General features: G+C 35.6%; 2 protein-coding genes across 2 annotated transcripts; both read right to left on the bottom strand.

Annotated features, from left to right (window-relative positions):
• Positions 1 to 47: 47 nt before the first annotated feature.
• On the bottom strand, positions 48 to 20,836 carry LOC105221106 (vitamin K-dependent gamma-carboxylase). The gene is made up of 6 exons (XM_011197799.3): positions 20,586 to 20,836; positions 4,831 to 5,093; positions 4,440 to 4,761; positions 4,025 to 4,371; positions 2,927 to 3,957; positions 48 to 337 (listed from the first exon to the last, which is right to left on the bottom strand). The coding sequence occupies exons 2-6, from the start codon at positions 5,075 to 5,077 to the stop codon at positions 140 to 142; spliced, it is 2,145 nt and encodes a 714-aa protein (XP_011196101.2). The 5' UTR covers positions 5,078 to 5,093; positions 20,586 to 20,836; the 3' UTR covers positions 48 to 139.
• Positions 9,873 to 15,774, bottom strand: LOC105221105 (uncharacterized). Its single transcript, XM_011197798.3, has one exon. It carries the CDS (start codon positions 15,407 to 15,409, stop codon positions 14,744 to 14,746), a length of 666 nt encoding a protein of 221 aa, XP_011196100.1. The 5' UTR covers positions 15,410 to 15,774; the 3' UTR covers positions 9,873 to 14,743.
• Positions 20,837 to 21,054: the final 218 nt, after the last annotated feature.

The raw sequence follows: 21,054 nt of genomic DNA, 5'->3' as shown, positions 1-21,054 counted from the left end.
AATATTAAAAAGTGTATTTTTTTCTTCTTTTAAATAAAGTTTATTTTAATTCTTAATGTTATTATCCATTTATCACACAATTTTAACTGAGTTTACAATAGTTACGACAAAGACAGCTACGGTTCGAAGTTTTCGGTTTCTAGTTACGTTCGCGCACTTCCATCGGTATTGGCACGTCATACAACAAATACAACAAACAATTGGCCATGTGTTGCAGAAATACTTTGTAATTTTTTACGCGGTTTTCGAATTCACTCCACACTGGCAGCAGCAAGGGCGGGGACTTTTGGTTGGCATTTTGGCCGCCACGCGATGCCTCAGCGATCATTGTTTTGTTCTGAAAAGAAAGAATTCAAATAAATATAGGGCTTAATCATTACGATAATGATTTTCGATCGAAAATTTTCAAATAACCATTCATTCCGTTTATAAACTACTTTAGCACAAAGTTAGAACGTAAAACTGATTTATCTACATTAATCGACAAATCGACAAATATGATGAAATAAAATGTCTGTGCTTTTTGCTTCATTTAAAAAAAAAATTAAAACTGACCTCCTCATCGAGTGAACTTAAATTGACTTAAATGAAGGGCCTACCCCCTGTTTTAGATATACGTTGCACGTTTTTGTTACAACATTACATCGCTTTTAACAACCTTAAATTTATTTTTGTTAGTCTGTTTTTGTCTCTTGTCTCTAAAATACCTACATATGTACATATATAAAATATAATTTAGTCCGTCACCGGTAATTGTTTACACAAAAACTTCCAAAAGGTTTATTTCTTTAAATTTTCACAACTCACTCATGAATGGATAGATTTCGAAGAGAATTTTCGATTTTGCGGATTCAATGATTTCGTAACTAGCGACATCTATTAGTCGCGGAATGTATTTTTTCGAGTCGGTAAGTAAGTTCAATGTTTTATTTTCGATACGGTTTCAATGATTTCGATGTAAAATTTTTCGTTCGTATCGAACCATTTGACGATCGAAACGGATTCAATGATTAGATCCATAGTTTTCGGCGGGCAAGACTCGAAATCACACAGAGACTAAAATGATCATCTGGTTGTGCCACGGAAACAACTCTAACAATCAAAAGTTGTTTTGAGCTATCTTCCGATTTTTAGACTCCTGCATTTGGCGGAAAACAAAGGTTTATGCAATCCAGAAACACATTAAAGTTAAATCAAGGACCGAAAATCCTGAAAATTCTAGGAGCTATTTTGAACTAGCATTCCTTCATTTTTCATACGCCGCCATTATGAACAAAGAAAGAAAGAACAGAATGCTAAACAAGTAGGGAAGCGCTAAGTTCGGGCATAACCGATCATTCATAACACACCGGTGTTTGATAACACACCATTTGTCCCATATACGAGTATTCGGCATAAAGTCCACTAATATTACGAAAATCATCATTTATAGTATATGAGAGCTGAGGTAATTCTTGAACCAATTTCACTCATATCAGCACAAAGTATCCAACACTATACGCTCACTTTATTTTGCTAAGATGCATATTGACCGATTTATAATATATTAAGCTCAGCGTATTTTGAAAAACCTATAACCATTTTGGGTACAGAGACTCACTGTTAGAAGAAATAGATTCCCTCGGAATTTAATTAAAATATCTGAGTTATTTACCAATATTTTCGGTGAAAAATTACACTTAGGCACTGAGTTTCCATGTTCGTTATCCGGGGCTTTGAAAAGTGATAGCCCGCCATTTTCTTCTCAAGTGATGCCACATCTCAGATACGACATTTGTGTAAAGATTTATTCCGCTATCTTCATTGGTTCCTTAAAGTGACGGAATCAGATGGAATTCAACAGTTGGTTATTTGGGAAGTACGCGTGGTTGTGAACCGATTTCGCCCATTTTTTATCCGTGTTATCAGGGTGTCAAGAAAATAATATATGTGACCTGGTCTACGAAAAGGGAGCTAACGTGCGAAAACTAGTTTTCTGGGAAACAGCTGTTAAAAATAACCAACTCTCATCTTCCATCCGAATCAACTAAAAAGTGAAAATTGATTTTTTGACACCTAAGACCCCTTTCCGTAGACCAGGTCATATATACCGAATTTGATTGAAATCGGTTGAGTTGTTTCTGAGATATGGGTTTTGACCCATAGGTGAGTTAAGCTTTCCATTACCATTTCATCTGTAAAATTTAGTGTTTCTGATGTTTTCTGCTGGCGAGTTTTTAGTAATTTCCAACATAATGTATAATGTAAGGGAAATGACTACAGAATAATATGGTTAATATAGCTTTAGTGGTTTTCGATATATAAACAAAAAATCTAGTAGGGAGCGGGCCACGTCCACTTATCCAGTTTTCGCCAATTTGTGGGCGTGGCAATGGTCCGATTTCGTCCACTTTCACTATCAATCCTCTCAGAGTTCCAGAAACATGTGTTCCAAGTTACTAAAGTTATCCGTTGCACGAACAAATGGATGGACGGACAGACAGACATCCGGATTTCAATTCTCTCGTCTCATGATCATTTTGATATATATATATATATATAACTTTATATCGAGTTGTTTATGACAAACAACCGATATGTGAACAAAAATATTCTCTTTGGAACTTGCAGTGAGAATATAAAAATTCTCAACTGTTTTTCTATATGTATTTCCTGAAGGTTAAATCCAATTTTATTGCAAAGAAAGTGTTCGTAAGCCCGAGTAATCCATACATAACTGCAGGCTAGTTATTATAACCGGTTCTTTTTCTACCTATTTGGACTTTATTTAGCCCAACATGGAGCTAGTCAACAGGGTGTGTGCCCCTCCATATCTACGCATCTAATAAATTTTTTTATGATTGAGCTTTGTGGAAACCGTTCGATGGCAACTTCTAATCAGAAGACTGAAGGTGAGAAGATTTAACACCTCTCATATCATACTCACCGTATATGTGAAGAAATACGCCGATGGATTCTGTCCGATCGTTGTTATGTGATGCGTTTCACCACTTGAAAGCACAAAACTTTTACCCGCCGTCAGAAAGTAATCTTGATCCTCATCGTCAGACTTATAGCGCACATTACCGGCTAGAATAGTTAGCGTCACATTTGTCAGATCTTCCGACAGCTGGTTGTCCAGCGTCATGCCCGGAAAGTCAGCAATAAAAATCACATCCGTGTAATTACTCCAAGCCAGCACATCACTTTCCATCGCCTTCAATTTCGGGCGCAAATAATCAAGTTCACTCAACAGCGGCAACGTCCAGCTGGTTTGCTTGAATGGTGACCATTCGGCCTTCAAGAGATCGACACTTGTATCGTAGACGCGCTGGTGAGCGCGGCCATTCATCGAACACCAAACTTCCATATATAACGAAAAATTTGTTGAAGTCAGTGGACTGGCTTTTGGATCGCGCGCATAATCTTCGAGTAAATTCGACTCAATACACTTGGCATACTGATAGGCCATATCGGCATGTTTTGTCCAACGATCGTACTGTGTGAAGGCATATGGATCCAAGTAGTGTACTTCGCCGCTGGCATTGTCGACAAGTTTTACCACGGTTATCGATGTATCATACGAGTGTACCATCATATTCCACGAATAGCCGTAGAGACCGGTCCAATTGTTATAACCTTTCGTGATGAAATGTGAGTAGGGCAAGAAGAGTTGCAAAGCACAGTAAAACAATATCAACGCTGTACGCACTTTAGCGCCGATTGTTCCTATTTTGGTATCTTGGTGGTTGCTATTACTGTTCGTAGATTCTGTACTTGCGGTCGTAACGTCCGCGGAAGCATTAATTTGATTCTCGTAATTTTCTTCTGCATTTCGTTGCTGCACAACTTTAGCTATGTCATCGGTTATTAAGTTGACAAAATACTTTAAACTCTTGAGGATTGAATCTAACTTAGGCGGCCAGCTAAAACCAAAGAACAGTGGCACCTCGGCTAGACAAACCCAGGGGAACATGCCTGTAATTTATACAAATAGACTATCTACATAAATTTTCAGAAATAAAAAACAATTTAGAAATCGCACCTATTACAAATAAACGCGAATTCATTAAGTGAAAAGCGATCATAATGGGCGTGACCAATAGTCTGGTTATCTCCCATGTCATTAATATCGCAATGGTGAAGTCGAAGAACGCCGTAAACCAATGCACTACCAGTAGATCTATCATTTTACCCGACAACAAAATGCGAAACGGTGTGAAGACCCAATGTTCACTAAGGTTGGCCATCGCATAACCTGAAAGCCATTCGGCGGTGAGCTTCTTCAGACCCGCATAAAAGTAGAGCACGAAGAATTGGAATTTGATGAGAAAATAATTCCAATAGGGCACCGTATCCGACATATTCGGCTGTAGATACTTGTCCAAAGAGCTGCAGTTATTTAGAAAAGCAGTTAGGAGTGAATCATTAGTAATCACTAATTGACAATCCGAACTTACCAGTATCGATTTGCATCAGAAAACAGCAGCATGGTACCAACCAAACCGAACAAATAACTATGATTATTCCACGCCGGCTTATCGAGTAAATATATATACCAATAGGGTACGATATATGCCAGACAGCTTAATCGAAAACGATAGCCCAGCATTATGCCGATCGCCCCCAACCACATGACCAGATAAACGCAACCCATCACCGGTAGCGAGAAGGCGGTGATACCACTGAAGAGGGGAAAGTGACAAAGTCGCGGCTCGCCGTAGCGCGTATCCATCTGGCTGCCACCCCGCTCCTCTGCGATATCGATGCACATCGCCATGCCTGTATGTCGGACAAAAGTTTTAAATGCAAACACATTACCGATTTTTCTGCGAAGACGCGGAGACTTACCGTAGAGCATGCGGAAAACTCCGAGCGCCGCGGCATCGACGGGCCGATGCATCCAGTTTGTGAAGTTTGTATACGAATTGAAGTGGTCTATCTTGTAACCAGTAAATAAATGAAAAAAGAAGTGGTGTGTATCTTCGAGAATCGGTTCATCCGGCTCATCTTCGGAATATTCTTCTTCATCATCCACATTGTTGGCGGGTTGATCCTCTGAATACTTTGTTGTTGATGGCCTTTTTGTGGCGGTCATAGTCGTGGGGGAATATCTATAAATATTATACTATATTATATTATATTATATAATTGGATTTTCATTTGTATGTAAGGAGGAGGAGAAACAAAGATGTCTCTATAGTAACCATAGCCTATCTAAACCCTACTTCGGGTATCTTCGTGGTGATAATTTAGTGATAATTCTAAAAAAGTAGAAGTAGATTATATGCAAAGATTTCCGGATGAGTTATTTCCGGATTGCTAGCTATTTTTGTTGCTGATTCTCTATGAAGCCTTAGTTGGGATTATTGAATATGTTGTGGAGTAGTTCAAGAATGTTGTAAAAGATTTGTATATTTTCGGCACCTAATTAAGTCCCCGGTTTATTTTGATATAGAAAGTTCTAGGAATGTTTGCTGTACTGGTTACTTATTCAATCAGATTCCAAGTTTTTGGCCGTTCAAGTCAGCAATATAGATTTATTTAAGGGTAAATAAAAGCTTTAAGGGGAATGTTGGAAAATAGTAGGTCTAGTAAAGATAAATCCGTTATTTTTCAAAAAGATGACTTTAGATTTATATTTAACTCTGCTTTATGAGGTGAACACAAGAATTCATATGTATTTTAAGCTTTAAAGAAATCAGAAATGTAAAAATATATTAATTTAAGAGACTACCGTAACAAGATCAAAGAATCGTCCAAATATGGCCAAGGCCGATTAAGCGGTCGGACTCCACGATATATACACCGGAAGTTTCAATATCCGTATATGATGATATGAATGTTGGTTTCGAACACCCTCTGTATAGAATGTACATATTTAACGGGTGATCCAAGTAGTGGTACTTTTTTCAATAGCCTTTTTTTTACAGATCACGCGAAAGGCGTTTCAAGCTGGCATGCGTTTTTTCTTCAATATTGTTTGGCATTTCATCATGGAAAGATTTACGCCTGTCTAAGGATTACAAATTGTTCAACTCTATTAAGAAAATTCACATTCTGTAAAGAATCTGTTTCGCGCGCTCCGCTCAATGTATGGACAACATAATCAGCCTATTGACCAACCGAATAGATCACGTCCAGCACGAAGTGAAGAAAATATAGCAGCCATAACTGAGAGTGTACACGTAGACCGTGAAGAGCAGATTCGTTCTCAGCAACTCGGACTGACGTATGGAACGACTTGGCACATTCTAGGTCGAGATCTTAAATTGAAAGCGCTTACAGCTTGTGGAAGAACTGAAGCTGTTCGACCTTCACAAGCGATCGCTTTGCCCTATGTGCATTTGATGTGTTCTAAGGAGATTCGACGTTTTCGAGATATATTCTCTTCAGCGATGAAGTCCATTTCTGGCTCAATGAGTATGCAAACAATCAAAATTTCCGCATTTGGGACGGAAAGCAACCTGAAGAGATTCAAGAGCTGCTATTTCATCCAGCAAAAACAACGGTTTGATTAGTTTCTGGGACGGTGGAATCATCGGCACATATTTCTTCAAAATGATGGCGGTGAGAACGTAATCGTCAATGGCGACCGTTATCACGCCATGATAACCGACTATTAGATGCCTTTGAAGCTCGTGATCTCGTCGACATTTGGTTTCCCACACATCGCATCAATTAATGGATTTATTGAGAGAACTCTTCGTGGAGCAGATAATTTGACGCTTTGGCCCCCAAGATCGTGTGATATCACATACATATACATCGTTAAACTATTTTCTGTGGGGACATGTATAGTCTAAAGTCGATTCAGACCTTGGGGCAAAACATCACGCGTGTCATTCGGTTACCAGTTACCAGTCGAAAACCTCGAACGAAGGAACGAGGCGCGGCCAACATTTGAAAGAGATATTTTTTGAAAAATAAATACCAAATAATGTTCTTTCGAATGATAATAAAAATTCCTCACTAAATTTTAATTTTCTGTGTTTTTTTCTTAAATAAAAATAGAGAATCTCAAAATGGATCACCCTTTAAATACACTGTTCTAATCTTTATTCCTTTAAAAATAATAAAATAAAACAAGTAAGGAAGGGCTAAGTTCGGGTGTAACCGAACATTTTATACTCTCACAATTTATTTATTTAACTTTATTAATATTATAAAGGGTGATTTTTTAAGAGCTTGATAACTTTTTAAAAAAAAAAAAACGCATAAAATTTGCAAAATCTCATCGGTTCTTTATTTGAAACGTTAGATTGGTTCATGACATTTACTTTTTGAAGATAATTTCATTTAAATGTTGACCGCGGCTGCGTCTTAGGTGGTCCATTCGGAAAGTCCAATTTTGGGCAACTTTTTCGAGCATTTCGGCCGGAATAGCCCGAATTTCTTCGGAAATGTTGTCTTCCAAAGCTGGAATAGTTGCTGGCTTATTTCTGTAGACTTTAGACTTGACGTAGCCCCACAAAAAATAGTCTAAAGGCGTTAAATCGCATGATCTTGGTGGCCAACTTACGGGTCCATTTCTTGAGATGAATTGTTCTCCGAAGTTTTCCCTCAAAATGGCCATAGAATCGCGAGCTGTGTGGCATGTAGCGCCATCTTGTTGAAACCACATGTCAACCAAGTTCAGTTCTTCCATTTTTGGCAACAAAAAGTTTGTTAGCATCGAACGATAGCGATCGCCATTCACCGTAACGTTGCGTCCAACAGCATCTTTGAAAAAATACGGTCCAATGATTCCACCAGCGTACAAACCACACCAAACAGTGCATTTTTCGGGATGCATGGGCAGTTCTTGAACGGCTTCTGGTTGCTCTTCACCCCAAATGCGGCAATTTTGCTTATTTACGTAGCCATTCAACCAGAAATGAGCCTCATCGCTGAACAAAATTTGTCGATAAAAAAGCGGATTTTCTGCCAACTTTTCTAGGGCCCATTCACTGAAAATTCGACGTTGTGGCAGATCGTTCGGCTTCAGTTCTTGCACGAGCTGTATTTTATACGGTTTTACACCAAGATCTTTGCGTAAAATCTTCCATGTGGTCGAATAACACAAACCCAATTGCTGCGAACGGCGACGAATCGACATTTCACGGTCTTCAGCCACACTCTCAGAAACAGACGCAATATTCTCTTCTGTACGCACTGTACGCATTCGTGTGGTTGGTTTAATGTCCAATAAAGTAAACTGAGTGCGAAACTTGGTCACAATCGCATTAATTGTTTGCTCACTTGGTCGATTATGTAGACCATAAATCGGACGTAAAGCGCGAAACACATTTCGAACCGAACACTGATTTTGGTAATAAAATTCAATGATTTGCAAGCGTTGCTCGTTAGTAAGTCTATTCATGATGAAATGTCAAAGCATACTGAGCATCTTTCTCTTTGACACCATGTCTGAAATCCCACGTGATCTGTCAAATACTAATGCATGAAAATCCTAACCTCAAAAAAATCACCCGTTATAATACACAATTTGACCCACATATTCGTCATATATATTGTATAAAGTCCATTGAAAGTTGGAAACCCTAATATTAGGTTAGAAGCATCGAGGCCCTCGTGTTCGATATATGGGGCCTTAAAAACCTATGGTCCGATTTCGGCGATTTTTAGAATTGGGCTGCCACACTATAAACGTAGTATTTGTGCAAAGTTCTGCACCGATATCTTCACTAGTACTTACTTTATATATTGTAAAGTAAACGATTCAGATCGTCTTCAAAGTTCTGGTGTATAGGAAGTAGGCGTGGTTGTGTAGCGATTTGGCCTATTTTCACAACATATCATTGGGATGTAAGGAAACTATTACAAACCAAGGTTCATGGAAATCGGTCGAGTAGTTCCTGAGATATGGTTTTGACCCATAAGCGGGCGACGCCACGCCCATTTTCAATTTTGTAAAAAAATCGGAGTGCAGCTTCCACCTGCCATTTCTTATGTGAAATTTAGTGTTTCTGACGTTTTTCGTTAGTGAGTTAACCCACTTTTAGTAATTTTCAACCTAATTTTTGTATGGGAGGTGGGCGTGGTTAGGAAGTGGCTAAAAAAAAACAACTGCAGAAAGTTTGGTTTATATAGCTCTACTGCTTTGCGAGATATGTACAAAAGTCTTATTAGGGGTCGGGGCTACGCCCACTTCCACAAAAAAATTACACCCAAATATGCCCCTTCATAGTGCGATCCTTCATACCAAATTTTATTTCCATAGCTTTATTTATGGCTTAGTTATGGCACTTTATGTGTTTTCGGTTTTCGCCATTTTGTGGGCGTGGCAGTGGTCCGATTTTGCTCATTTTCGAAAGCAATCTTCCTATGGTGCCAAGAAATAAGTGTGCCAAGTTTCATCAAGATATCTTAATTTTTACTCAAGTTACAGCTTGCACAGACGGACGGACGGACGGACGGACGGACAGACAGACAGACATTCGTATTTGAACTCCACTCTTCACCCTGATCACTTTGGTATATATAACCCTATATCTAACTCGTTTAGTTTTGGGTGTTACAAACAACCGTTATGTGAACAAAACTATGATACTCTCTTTAGCAACATTTGTTGCGAGAGTATAAAAAATGTAATATTTTTCTCAATTTGAAGAGTCAAGATTAGAGTAACTTCGGGTATTATGGTATAGGCGGTTATTATGGTACACCTGTTTTTCTCCTAAACTAGGTAGGAACGCCGATTACGACAAAAGCTGTGAAATTTGGAAAGAGTAAAGGAAAGTTGGTAACACTTTCGAAAGTTATCAAGTTTTCTTTCAATTCCTAAAAACACGGGATTGCTCGTGGTAGAGTTTTTATGAGGACACAACAATAAGTATTTTTTTAGGTTATAACGGGTTTTCCTCTGTATCTTAGTTATTCTTAAAAACAAATTTCGTTTTTTTTATTTTTTTCAGAATTTATTTAAAAATTCGACATAAATACATGCATGCATATTGTATACTAAATACACTTTGAATAAATAACTACCATTATTGTTATTACATTTTTTGGGTTTTTCTTTATTTTTTTTTGTTTTACTAAAAAATGAACTTTATTGCAGAAATGCGAATATTTCGGATTTTCAAAACTCCTACTTTTCAAAAAAAACATTCGCTTCTCTCACACATTGGTGGTGCCAACAGCGCTGCAAGCACACGCACATCAACGCAAACTTTTGCACACGAGTGTGTGTGTCTCTGTGTGGGTGTGAATAGATCAGTTCTTGCTAAAATGCAATAAAATACGCCGTTTCTCGTTTGCTGTTGTTGTTGTTGTTGTTGCACACATTTTGTTAAAATGATATAAGATACCGACAATTTGCATTTGTTGTTGTTGTTGTTGTGAAAGAAGTTCACAATGCGCTCCGTCAGGGCAGCATTGATGCAAGAAATTGCGGTGTTTATTGTTGTTGTTGTTATATTTTCTTTATAAGTTATGTAATTTCATATCATAATTTAAAAATTTCTGAAAAAAATATGCTCGAAAACATACGAAAGCACTACAAGTACAACATTTCATATACATAATCCTACATACATACAGACACAGCTATGTATGTTTGTATATATGTATGCACTTTATAGCGTGTGTATTTGCAAGAATTTTCGTTAAATACAGATTTATGTTTGCATTTATTTTACATAAAATTTTTAATACTTTTATATATTATGTAATTCTTCTGCTTCTTCTTTCTCTTCTTCTGCAGCTTCTTGAAATTGTATAAGTGTATGTATGTATGCCTCGTATATATTAACTTGCAATATTTTAAATTTCGACATTTGCATTTTGTCGTTTTTGCTTTCTCTTCTTCTTACTGCTTTTATACTTCGCTCGCTGTTAAATCTTAAAATTCGCACTGCCGTATTTAACGCAGTGCCGTTTAAATGGTATTTACTGTGTGCTATGCATAAGTTTGCCATATTCATTATAAATATATGAGTTTTGGTATAAAATTTTATATTGAGAAAAATTATTTTTTTTCTTGAGAGAAAATGTTTTGCGGTTAGTAACAAAAAATTATTAATTTATAAATTTATATTCAAGAAATTATTAATTATTAATACTTTATTAGTATTTCTTTTGCTTTTAGAATTAAGTATTGAATTGGCAGACATTTATGACTGCTTACTAAAACAGTTAGTCGCTAAACTACTAACTTTGCTAATTACAAATAGTCATTAAATTCACGAATTATCGACTAAAATCATCGAATTTCTTTGTTTTTTATTTATGTAATGCATTTAGAAAAATTTTTCGAAGCGGAATTATTTTTTTATATTTCAAAAAAAATTTTATGGAAATAATTTAAAATGAAAAAATAGCGAAAAATTAAATTAAAAAATTAACGAAAGTAATTTGAAAAAAAATAAAAAAAAATTAAAAATATTTTTAAAATAATTTTATAAAAATATTCTAAATAAACAAAAAAATTTTAAAACTTTTAAATAATTTAAATAATTTAAGAATATAGTACATATAGTTTCTTCTTTTTAAATATTTAGTGTTTTTAAGAATCAATAGTGTTCAAAAAGTATATATTTTCTCGAAGAAATTGCTGAAAATAGTATTTTTGAAGTTTCTTAAATTTAGAAAAAATAAATAAGTTTTAAAAATTATATTAAATATTTTGTAAAAAGCTTTACAGCAAAAATTTTAAAATAGTTTGAACAAAAAAATATGGAATTTGTTTATCCATTTTTTTTTCGGAAAATTTATTTTGTTTTTTTTTTTTTTTTGTTTATAGCGTTTAGCTGATATTCACAAAAAATTGAAATAACTTCATTAAATATTTTATTTAGAATATTACCTTGGGGTGCCTAATGAAAATACTGTGTGCTTATATTTATTAAAACGGCACTCACATATTCTTAAAAATATTAAATGTATTTTTTAAAAATTTGGAAAATAGTTTTTTGTCCATTTTATAAAGGGGTTTTCAAAAGAGACGCTACAAAAGTTGACTGACAGGGACAGCAAACGACGCCATATTTTTTCCCGCTCTTTTATCTTCAGTAAGATGTACCATTTCATCATGGAAAGATCCAAGAACAAGTCGAAATTATAAAAATTTACGACCGAAATTCGGAGTCAGTGGCCTCAACTCTAAGAGCGCTACATTCAATTTATGATGAGGCTCTGGCTTGAATGGCTTCGTAAAAAAGCAAAATATGCGTTATTGGTCAGGCAGCAATCCACATGTACTCCATGAGTCACCATTGCATCCCGAAAAAATTAAGGTTTGGTGCGGTTTATGGGCCGGTGGCATCATTGGGTCGTATTCTTTCATCATGATCAAGATCGGCACGTTACTGGGAATCTCTACTGATCAATGGTAACCGAATATTTTTGCTCAGAATTAAATCATATGGACTTGGACAATATGTGGTTCCAACAGGACGATCCAAAAGCCACACGTATCGAATGTCACAACCGATTTATTGGAAACCAAGTTTTGTGAACTTGTTATCTCACGAAATGGCCCAGTCAATTGGCCGCATCGGTCGTGCGATTTGACGCCGTTAGACTATTCCCTGTGGGGCTACGTCAACTCTATGGTCTATGACAACAAGCCAGCGATGATTGATGAACTTCGTTCGAATAACGAACGTGAAATTGCAGCAGTATCAGCCGATGTATGTTTGAAAACCGTCGAAAATTGGACTTATGCAAGCGTGCCCTTGCTCTTTTTTAGCGCTCTTATTGGAAAACCCTTTAACAATATTTGATTGTATTTAATAGTTTTACATAGATATCTGAAAAACTGAAGTGCTATGCACTTGGAAATGTTTTTAGAAAATATTTTACAATTTTAATATTAAAAAAATTAATATTTAACAATATTTTTTAAATCTGTATTTATATTATTTTTCATATTATTATATGTATATACGAATATATTTATATTGAATTTCTAAAAATTTTGAAAATAATTTTAAATTCATGAATTGTTTGAACATTATTTGAAAAACAAATTTATTAAAATTTAATTTAATTTAGTAAATTTTCACATGTTAAATATATATAAATCCTCATATTGGAAATATTTTTTTTTTTTAATTTTTGTTTTTAAAGTGCTGTAAGCTCACAAATTCATAGACAAGTTTTCAAAATCGTTAAATAGCAGAAATTAATTTTTTTAAAAAATTTCTAAATTATTTTTCTCTGCTGAAATCACATGAAATTTGAACAAAATATTAAAAAAATATTATTTTCCTTAAAATATACGACAATAAATATTATTAAAAAGTACGAGGTGTACTCGTAAGTATTTGGTTTGCTTTGCATTACAGTAGCGCTAATCGTACTAAAATATTTAATTTTCTGCTTTCTTCAACTTCACCTGCGTATTAAATATTTATGTTTTTTTAAAGGGAATATTAGTTGCAAGTAGATACATAATTTTTGTTAAGTTAATTTCCACTTCGTGTTTTTGCTTTACGGTATCATTTACGGTTATGTACGTTTCTTAAATGTTTTAAATATAGTTTTTACTTTTTACTTTGCTTGATAAGTGTGTGTGTGTAAGTACGACAAATATTCATTATTATTTTGTTTTCTTGGTAAATTACTAGATAAATCATGCACATAATTTTTGCATTGCATATAAATGGTTATACATATTTTAGCATTGTATGGCTGGTTGCTATAAAACTGCGTTTTTCCATTTTCCATTATTTTCGCCAATTTCACATTTTAAAAAACACTTGAAATGCCTGACCAAAGCTGGTTCGTAATGAATTTATCAGCATTGTTGTTGCTATTAAAAGTTGCATTTATTTTATTTTCGCATGAATTCTTTTCGGGAACAATACAATTCGATTGTTTGTATGTTTGCTAAATATTTGAAAATCAAAAGCCAAGCTGTTGTTGGTAGCGAGCTCAGCTGTATGCACATTGGAAAATGTAAAAAAATTACATAAATCTTCCATTTTTTTTTTTGGTTTTTGCATTACAAAATCGTACACATTTCCATTACATTTATGTTAGTAATGTGTGTTGGTTTTACTGTTTTATATCCCCCTTCAGTCGAGCTGTTAGCCATTGAATCGCTCGTTTTTGTTCAACCCTCATTGCCGTGTATGCCGTGTTTACACATACTCGTTCCCTGCGCGCTCGCGTTCCCCCACCCACCTGCATATCCCCCATTGCGGAAAAGCGAAGGACTTTGTCTCTATCATACACACATGCCATGCCATGCCTCCTAATCGTTTACGCTCTCGCCTGCGACTTCCTCAATTGCCGCCGTGACTGCTTCCCTATCGCCCGCTTCTTCTTCTATTTCTGCTTCTGCCTCTTCTTCGTCTTCTACTGCTGGCGTTGTATTAGTCACGTCGTTCGTTTCATTTTCCGGCATTGCTAGTTCCACTTCACATACGCCCTCGTCTTGTGTGGCTCGATACAGTGTATGCGTTTCCTCGGTTTCCACCTCATTCACCACCGATTCATTATCTTCTAGGCTGTTATTCACCTGCTTTCCTGCATCGTCACAGTTCGACGCTGACGTTGGTGCTCTCCCCGCAGCCGCCGGTTCTTTATCGTGCTGTAATACAGTTGTCACAGTCGCAGCCGGCTTTCGTTCGCGTTGTTGCTGATGTTGTTGGTGTTGTTGCGGTCGCGACTCCATTTGCTTTTCATGCTTTTCGTTATCACCCTCCCCGCCGTTCTCCTCCCCATCCTCCTTTGTTCTTTTCCGCTTCTTCTTCTTCGTATTTATCCGTCTGCGATTAGCGCCGTCATCCACCCGCCCTTCAATGGCTTTGCCTTATATACGATTCTGATTCAATTGCGAACGGGGTGTGAATGGGCTGACCATAACACCACTGGGCCAGATATTCTCATTGAATAGCTCATTGAAACGATAATCCGGTATGGAAATCTTAAATTTACAATATGACAATTGCGACAGATTCGCATCGTTCTTCACCAATTTGGTGCACTTGACTAGATTCTTATTGATCTTCAATTCCTCAGCCAAATGTTCGATAATGTCATCCTCACTGGTGGAGGTTGCGAATTTGCCCACCTGCACCCAGCGTCCATAATCGCAGACAACTTGCAGACGATCAGAATTACAGTTGTTACCAACAACGATGAGGTTATTGGTTTGCTTCTTCGGGTCGACATTGTTCGCATTGCCGAATTGGAAATACTGCTGATACATACGTGTCGAGATCTGATTCACGCCATTGTAGACCTTATTCAGTTTCTCCTCCATTGTCTGCAGCTTGGCGGCTAGCGCTTTGGGCGATTGATTTTTACATTCCTCACAGTTGAAGGAAATCAAGGGATTCTTCTGAATCGCATCGTAGATGGCATCGTCGATGTTCACGCAAGTGCGATGAAACTTTTTCATGCAATCGTCTGAATTGCAAATGACGATGCCCTCCTTGCTAATCGATTTTTTGCACTTTCCACAATTTTCGGCCATTTTGCTGTTGGTTTAGTTCGTTTAGTTCAGTTGATTTGACGATGCGTTTTATTTTTCTATATATGCGTATTGTAACGGTAGTTTGCTAGCGTTTAACACTTTGCCACTTTTGTCGGTATAACAAGAGAAGTGTGTGAAAAAAATCCACCAGTACCTACTGAAGGCTGAAACTGAATTAATTGAACCAACCCGTGCTGAACCGAACACTGAACAACGGAATGGAATGAGGTACCCGTACAGTGGAGAAGTAGAATATTTGCTGAAGTGCGTGAGAAGTTTGGTGTGCCGCTTTCGCCCAAGCCGGTAACTGTTCCGTACGCTCCGAGTGCTGCTGTTCAACTGTTCGTCGTTTCGAAAGCAGTTACTCCCTGTCGGCTTTTCGGCTGCTTTTTCCGATATATATGTACATACAATATATATCCATCTATATATAGGTATATCAAAAGCATTTACTTGTATACACACTTTAATGAGAATTTTCGTTCACAACACACGCAAGACTACCTTGTTCGCACCCCTCTCTTGCTCCATAGTCCACTTGTGCTTTTGCCACTAGGCACCGCAACGTCATATGCCTCTGTGTCGTATCGCTTTTGTATTTGTATTTGTACACAACCCCTACTACCTTTTGGTGCTTGAGTAATTCATCCCTCAACCCCTATTCGCGTTCGTGCTCTTTGTGTAATCGACACTCAGCTGTGTACACCGCTTGGTTAGTAACCGTATTCTGCATCCAGTTCTATGACCCTTGTTGTAGTTTTGTTTCCTGTTTTATTCGGTTACTTCGGTTCGGTTCGAAGTTAATCGGGTAGTCGTTCCACAAAAGCCAGTGTTCGCTAACGTTGGCGAAACGTTTGTGTAAATCAACCCCATGGTAATTTTTGTTTGAATCAATATACAATATGTATAACCCCAAATTTACTCGGAGAGACGTATTTAGTTACATGTTTACATTTACCTTACTTTCTGACGTACTTATTTATCTATATTCTATTTCTTGTATTACCTGTGTCAATATTAAGGTTATTGATTTTATTTGAGTCAAGTTTCCAAACATATGTATAAAGATTCTTCAAATAAGTGAAAAAAAACTTAGAAAAACTAAAGTCAGGGTATTGGTCTTATCAGGAAGATATTCAAAATTTTGGAGCATGAACTTATTCTCATCTTTAAGACTGTCCAACCCAAAAAATGTAGGAAAACCACCATGTCACCATAAAGTACGATTGTATGTGTTATTAGTCCTCTGCAAATTATGCTCTCGTCGAACGGATAACCAGATAGTTCTAGACCCGGCAGGGCGAACATTTATTTTTTAAATTTAAAAGTTGAGAACAACAAGAATTAAATGGTTGTAGTATATGTATTTAGATGTCTCCGTGTCAGTGTAAAGGAGGTGGAGGTTTAGGTCGCTTATTTCAGATAAAAAATTTATTGCGTTCTAAAGTGAGATCAAAACATTTGATTGTTCGTTCTTGAACTAGAATTTGTTCTTTGTATCTACAGAATCTACTCAGCACTAACTTTTCGAGACACTTTTCAGCAAATTTTTATGACGTTTATATTTCTTTATTGGTAAATAGAGTTTCTAATTTCTGCAGAGCTGTGCGCAATAATGTCATATTTTGACTTCAAGAGGAAATAGAGGAGCATTGTCACAATTACTTTAAAGGATTTTTTTAGATACAATGCCTAAGTTTTTACAGTGATTATAACCACTGTACTTATAACGCATGTTTCTGTGGATCTATGTAACTCGTACTTGCAAATTTGATCTGTAAGTAACTTTAATTTTTAGAGATACATGAGTCATATTACATAACCATTTATCATATATTTATGATTTTATTCTAGCTTTAAATTTAAAAATCCTGAATTCAGAATGGAGACCACTTTCTTTCATTAAGAGTAATTTATTAATATATCATAAGATACCAGCAGATGTTCTGATTTGCTCACTTTTTAAGTTAGATCTATTGTTTATACAAAATAGTAAAGTAGACTTATCAATTAAAGGTTTATGATTAATACCTTATATTTCAGTAGATAGGTAAATTTATACAATAAATGCTTGGTCTTGTTAAGAGTCAGTGTTAGATTCAAAATTTTTTCGATACCATTCAGTAGATATATACTTATTTCTATGTTTTGATATCTTTTTTTTACTCCAAAGTGAACTAGAATACTTTTAAAGGCATCAAACAAATGTGCGGGACATTGATGGATTATGAATGAAAATACACTAAATATAGAGGAACTTCCATAACTCGAACTTCTATAACTCGAACTCTTGATTTGGCCATAGAAGTCAAATTTCATAGAAATTTCCTTCTATAAATCGAACCTTTTAGTCAGGGCATAATACAAAATTTAAAATGTTACTATCGAGGCAGTATTTTAAAAGAGTCTCTATCGGCCAACCTATAGAGGCCAACCAAAAATAAAATATTACACTTAGGGATTGCATAAATCATCTAACAAAGGTAAGGGATACTGACGTCAAGAGCCAAGCAATAGCAAAATGCAACCAACAAAATTACAGAAAACATCTTTTATCGTATGACCATAAAACTTTTAAGCGAAGTAAATAACTAGAACTGTGTATAAATCTATAATTTAAAGCTTGTTGAAAAATTTTATTTTTTAATGAAAAATTCTATAACTCGAGGTCTCTCTCTAACTTGAAGTTTTTTTGTGAATTATGGTGATTCGAGTTTCACTGTTTGTAGTACCTGTAGATTCTTCAAAACTTCCCATATCTTCGCCTCTTCACTAGTTTATAATTACTTAATGATTTCATAATATAAAAGAGAAGCGATTTAGAAATAGAAATAAACAATAAAGTATTTCAAAAATCTTTAAAGGAAATAAATAAATATGGGTCATAAGCAAAACGTTCTATCTGATAGAACTGACAATAATAGGAATTGGACTCTCTGGCTTCCCCAAGATGTTTCTTCAGATTTAGAAAATTTTACAATTTTTTTGATGTTGGATATTTTATAATATATGTATATTATAGATATTAATTGTATCTTCGCATTTTTATAGATACAAATATTAACTCAGAACGAATATAATTTTCTAATAAGAGAATTTGTAAGTTGTAAGTTGAAAAGATCCTTGATTAACACAAATATTTTACTTACATATCCGTAAACTAATTTTTGTGAACAAGCGAGTTTATATATAATAAAACCATAAAATATTTGGACATATAAAGAAAGATCTCAAATAGTTCAGTTTGAGGAATGTAGTCTGAAAAGATGTTGGTGCTACTACTAAAAATGTTTCACGCAGTATCTGAGCCTTAGTAGCAGTGAGAGGCGATATTTCGATAAATATTACTGGGAGATTTCAAGAATTTTATAAAAAAATACTAATTTATCGGAAAGTAATACATTTATTTTTCTGTTTTACTAAGCAAGATTTTGAACCATATTTTTGAATATATTTAAGCACGCCCTCAAGCGCTATTAGAGAGACAATGAGAATTAAAAACATTTTTATACTCTCGCAACAAATGTTGCTAAGAGAGTATTATAGATTTGTTCACATAACGGTTGTTTGTAAGTCATAAAACCAAACGAGTTAGATATAGGGTTATCTATATCAAAATGATAAGGGGACGAGACGAGTAAAAATTTCGAATGTCTGTCTGTCCGTCCGTGCAACGGATAACTTGAGTAAAAATTGAGATATCTTGATGAAACTTGGAACACATGTTCCTTGGGACCGATAGGACCACTGCCACGCCCACAAAATGGCGAAAACCGGATAAGTGGACGTAGCCCGCTTACTACTGCCGTCGTTTCTCTTACGTACCCCACCACACATCATGAAAATAGTTGAAATCGGATGGTAACCACACCCACCTCCCATACAAAGGTTATGTAGAAAATTATTAAAAGTGCGATAACTCACTAACGAAAAACGTCAGAAATACTAAATTTTACAGAAGAAATTGCAGAAGGATGCTGAACTCAGATAAAAAAAAAAATGGAAAATGGGTGTGGCATCGCCCACTTATGGGTCAAAAACCATATCTCAGGAACTACTCGACCGATTCGAATGAAATTCGGTATATAATATTTTCTTGACACCCTAATGACACGCGTGGAAAATAGATGAAATCAGTTCACAACCACGACAACTTCCCATGCAACTCAATTTTGAATTTCATCTTATTCCTTCACTTTATAATATATACATAAGGAACCACTAAAGATAGCGAAATAAAACTTTACACAAATACTGTATATGATCTGTAGCATCACTTGTGAACAAATTGTCGGAATTGGACTATAACTTTTCAAAGCCCCGAATATCGAATATGAAGAATTCAGTACCATGGTAATTTTTCACAGAAAATTTCGGTAAATCTCTCAGGTATCTTAATTTAATTTAGAGAAAATATTTTTCTTCTAATAGTGTAACTTCCCCTAGCTCTCATATACCTAATTATAGGCCTTTCGAATCGGGTCAAATTGTGTGTTATCTTAATAAAAATATATTCCAATTAATTGCGAGAGTATAAAATGTTCGGTTGCACCCGAACTTAGCCTTTCCTTATTTGTTTTATAATTTATTTATTTTTCGTATCTATTTTTAATTGAATTTCTAGTCCTTCTTATGCTTTTAAATAAATTTGTTTGTAAAATACGTTGTACTTGACGTCTATATGATTTCCAATAGAAATAGTAATTCACTTTGGATTTTTCAATTTGCGTTGCAATATTTTGAAATGTATCTACAACGCAAAGCGAGCTCTTGCTTTATATACTTTTTTTACTCATAACTCAAGCTACCGAAAAAATGTTTATTCGATCCAATACGCAGAAAAAAAAACAGAATTTGCCGTATAGTGTAGTTAAAGCAGTAAAGTAAATCAGCCTCACTCTAGGGATGCACACCGCATAGTTACACTAAAGCACACGCTCAACACCCTTGTAGAATGTGTGCGCCAAAATGCTATTGTTATTTGTTTGTAAGACAGCAGCTTGTGCTTTGCCTGCCAATTTCACTCATTTATATGCAGATCTACGTACACACTATAAAATTTTCTAAAAATACAAGCAACAACAACAGCGAAATGCACGTCGTTTTGTCGTTTTGTATAGCCACAGTTGCCAAATGCGTTGGCTGTGTGGGGCACGTGCAACAGCGCAGCACTTACCTGTCAATCCGAATTACTTGTCTCCAAAATTGATGCTATTTTTAGTCAATAAACGTTGATTATGCTAATTTTTGGCAAAGCACTTAAAAAACATACTATTTATATATACATATAGGAGTCTTCTGGATAAGGATAGTAAATTTTCAAAATTCTTCTTTCTTTCAAATACACTTTGAGCCAAAAATTTGCAGTAAAACAAGAATTTCGCACAAATTCAGGATATTTTTCAGGAAGCTTACGCCCGCACCAACGGCAACACAACTGAAGCTCAGCCACACAGATGCGCTGTATTTATACGTTACAACAGAGTGCTGCGTATGCGAGTGTCAACATACATGCACACACACATATGTAGGCATGTATATAATCAAAAGTATGTATGTATATACATAACAGTATATATTTATGTAACGCTCAACGGTATCAGGAAACCACTGCCGGTGCTCTTTCGTGGTTTCGCAACGAGTTG

The sequence above is a fragment of the Zeugodacus cucurbitae genome, chromosome 4 (genome assembly GCF_028554725.1).
Source record: "Zeugodacus cucurbitae isolate PBARC_wt_2022May chromosome 4, idZeuCucr1.2, whole genome shotgun sequence".
In the NCBI taxonomy this organism is placed as follows: Eukaryota; Metazoa; Arthropoda; class Insecta; order Diptera; family Tephritidae; genus Zeugodacus; species Zeugodacus cucurbitae.
The sequence above is the reverse complement of the archived record's forward strand: the minus strand, read 5'-3'. Positions and strand labels throughout refer to the sequence as shown.

Coding starts and splice junctions, on each gene's coding strand:
- LOC105221105 (XM_011197798.3), bottom strand. CDS start 15,409: ATGGCCGAAAATTGTGGAAAGTGCAAAAAATCGATTAGCAAGGAGGGC.
- LOC105221106 (XM_011197799.3), bottom strand. CDS start 5,077: ATGACCGCCACAAAAAGGCCATCAACAACAAAGTATTCAGAGGATCAA. Junction 4,762..4,830: donor AGTTTTCCGCATGCTCTACG/GTAAGTCTCCGC, acceptor TCCGACATACAG/GCATGGCGATGTGCATCGAT. Junction 4,372..4,439: donor TCTGATGCAAATCGATACTG/GTAAGTTCGGAT, acceptor AAATAACTGCAG/CTCTTTGGACAAGTATCTAC.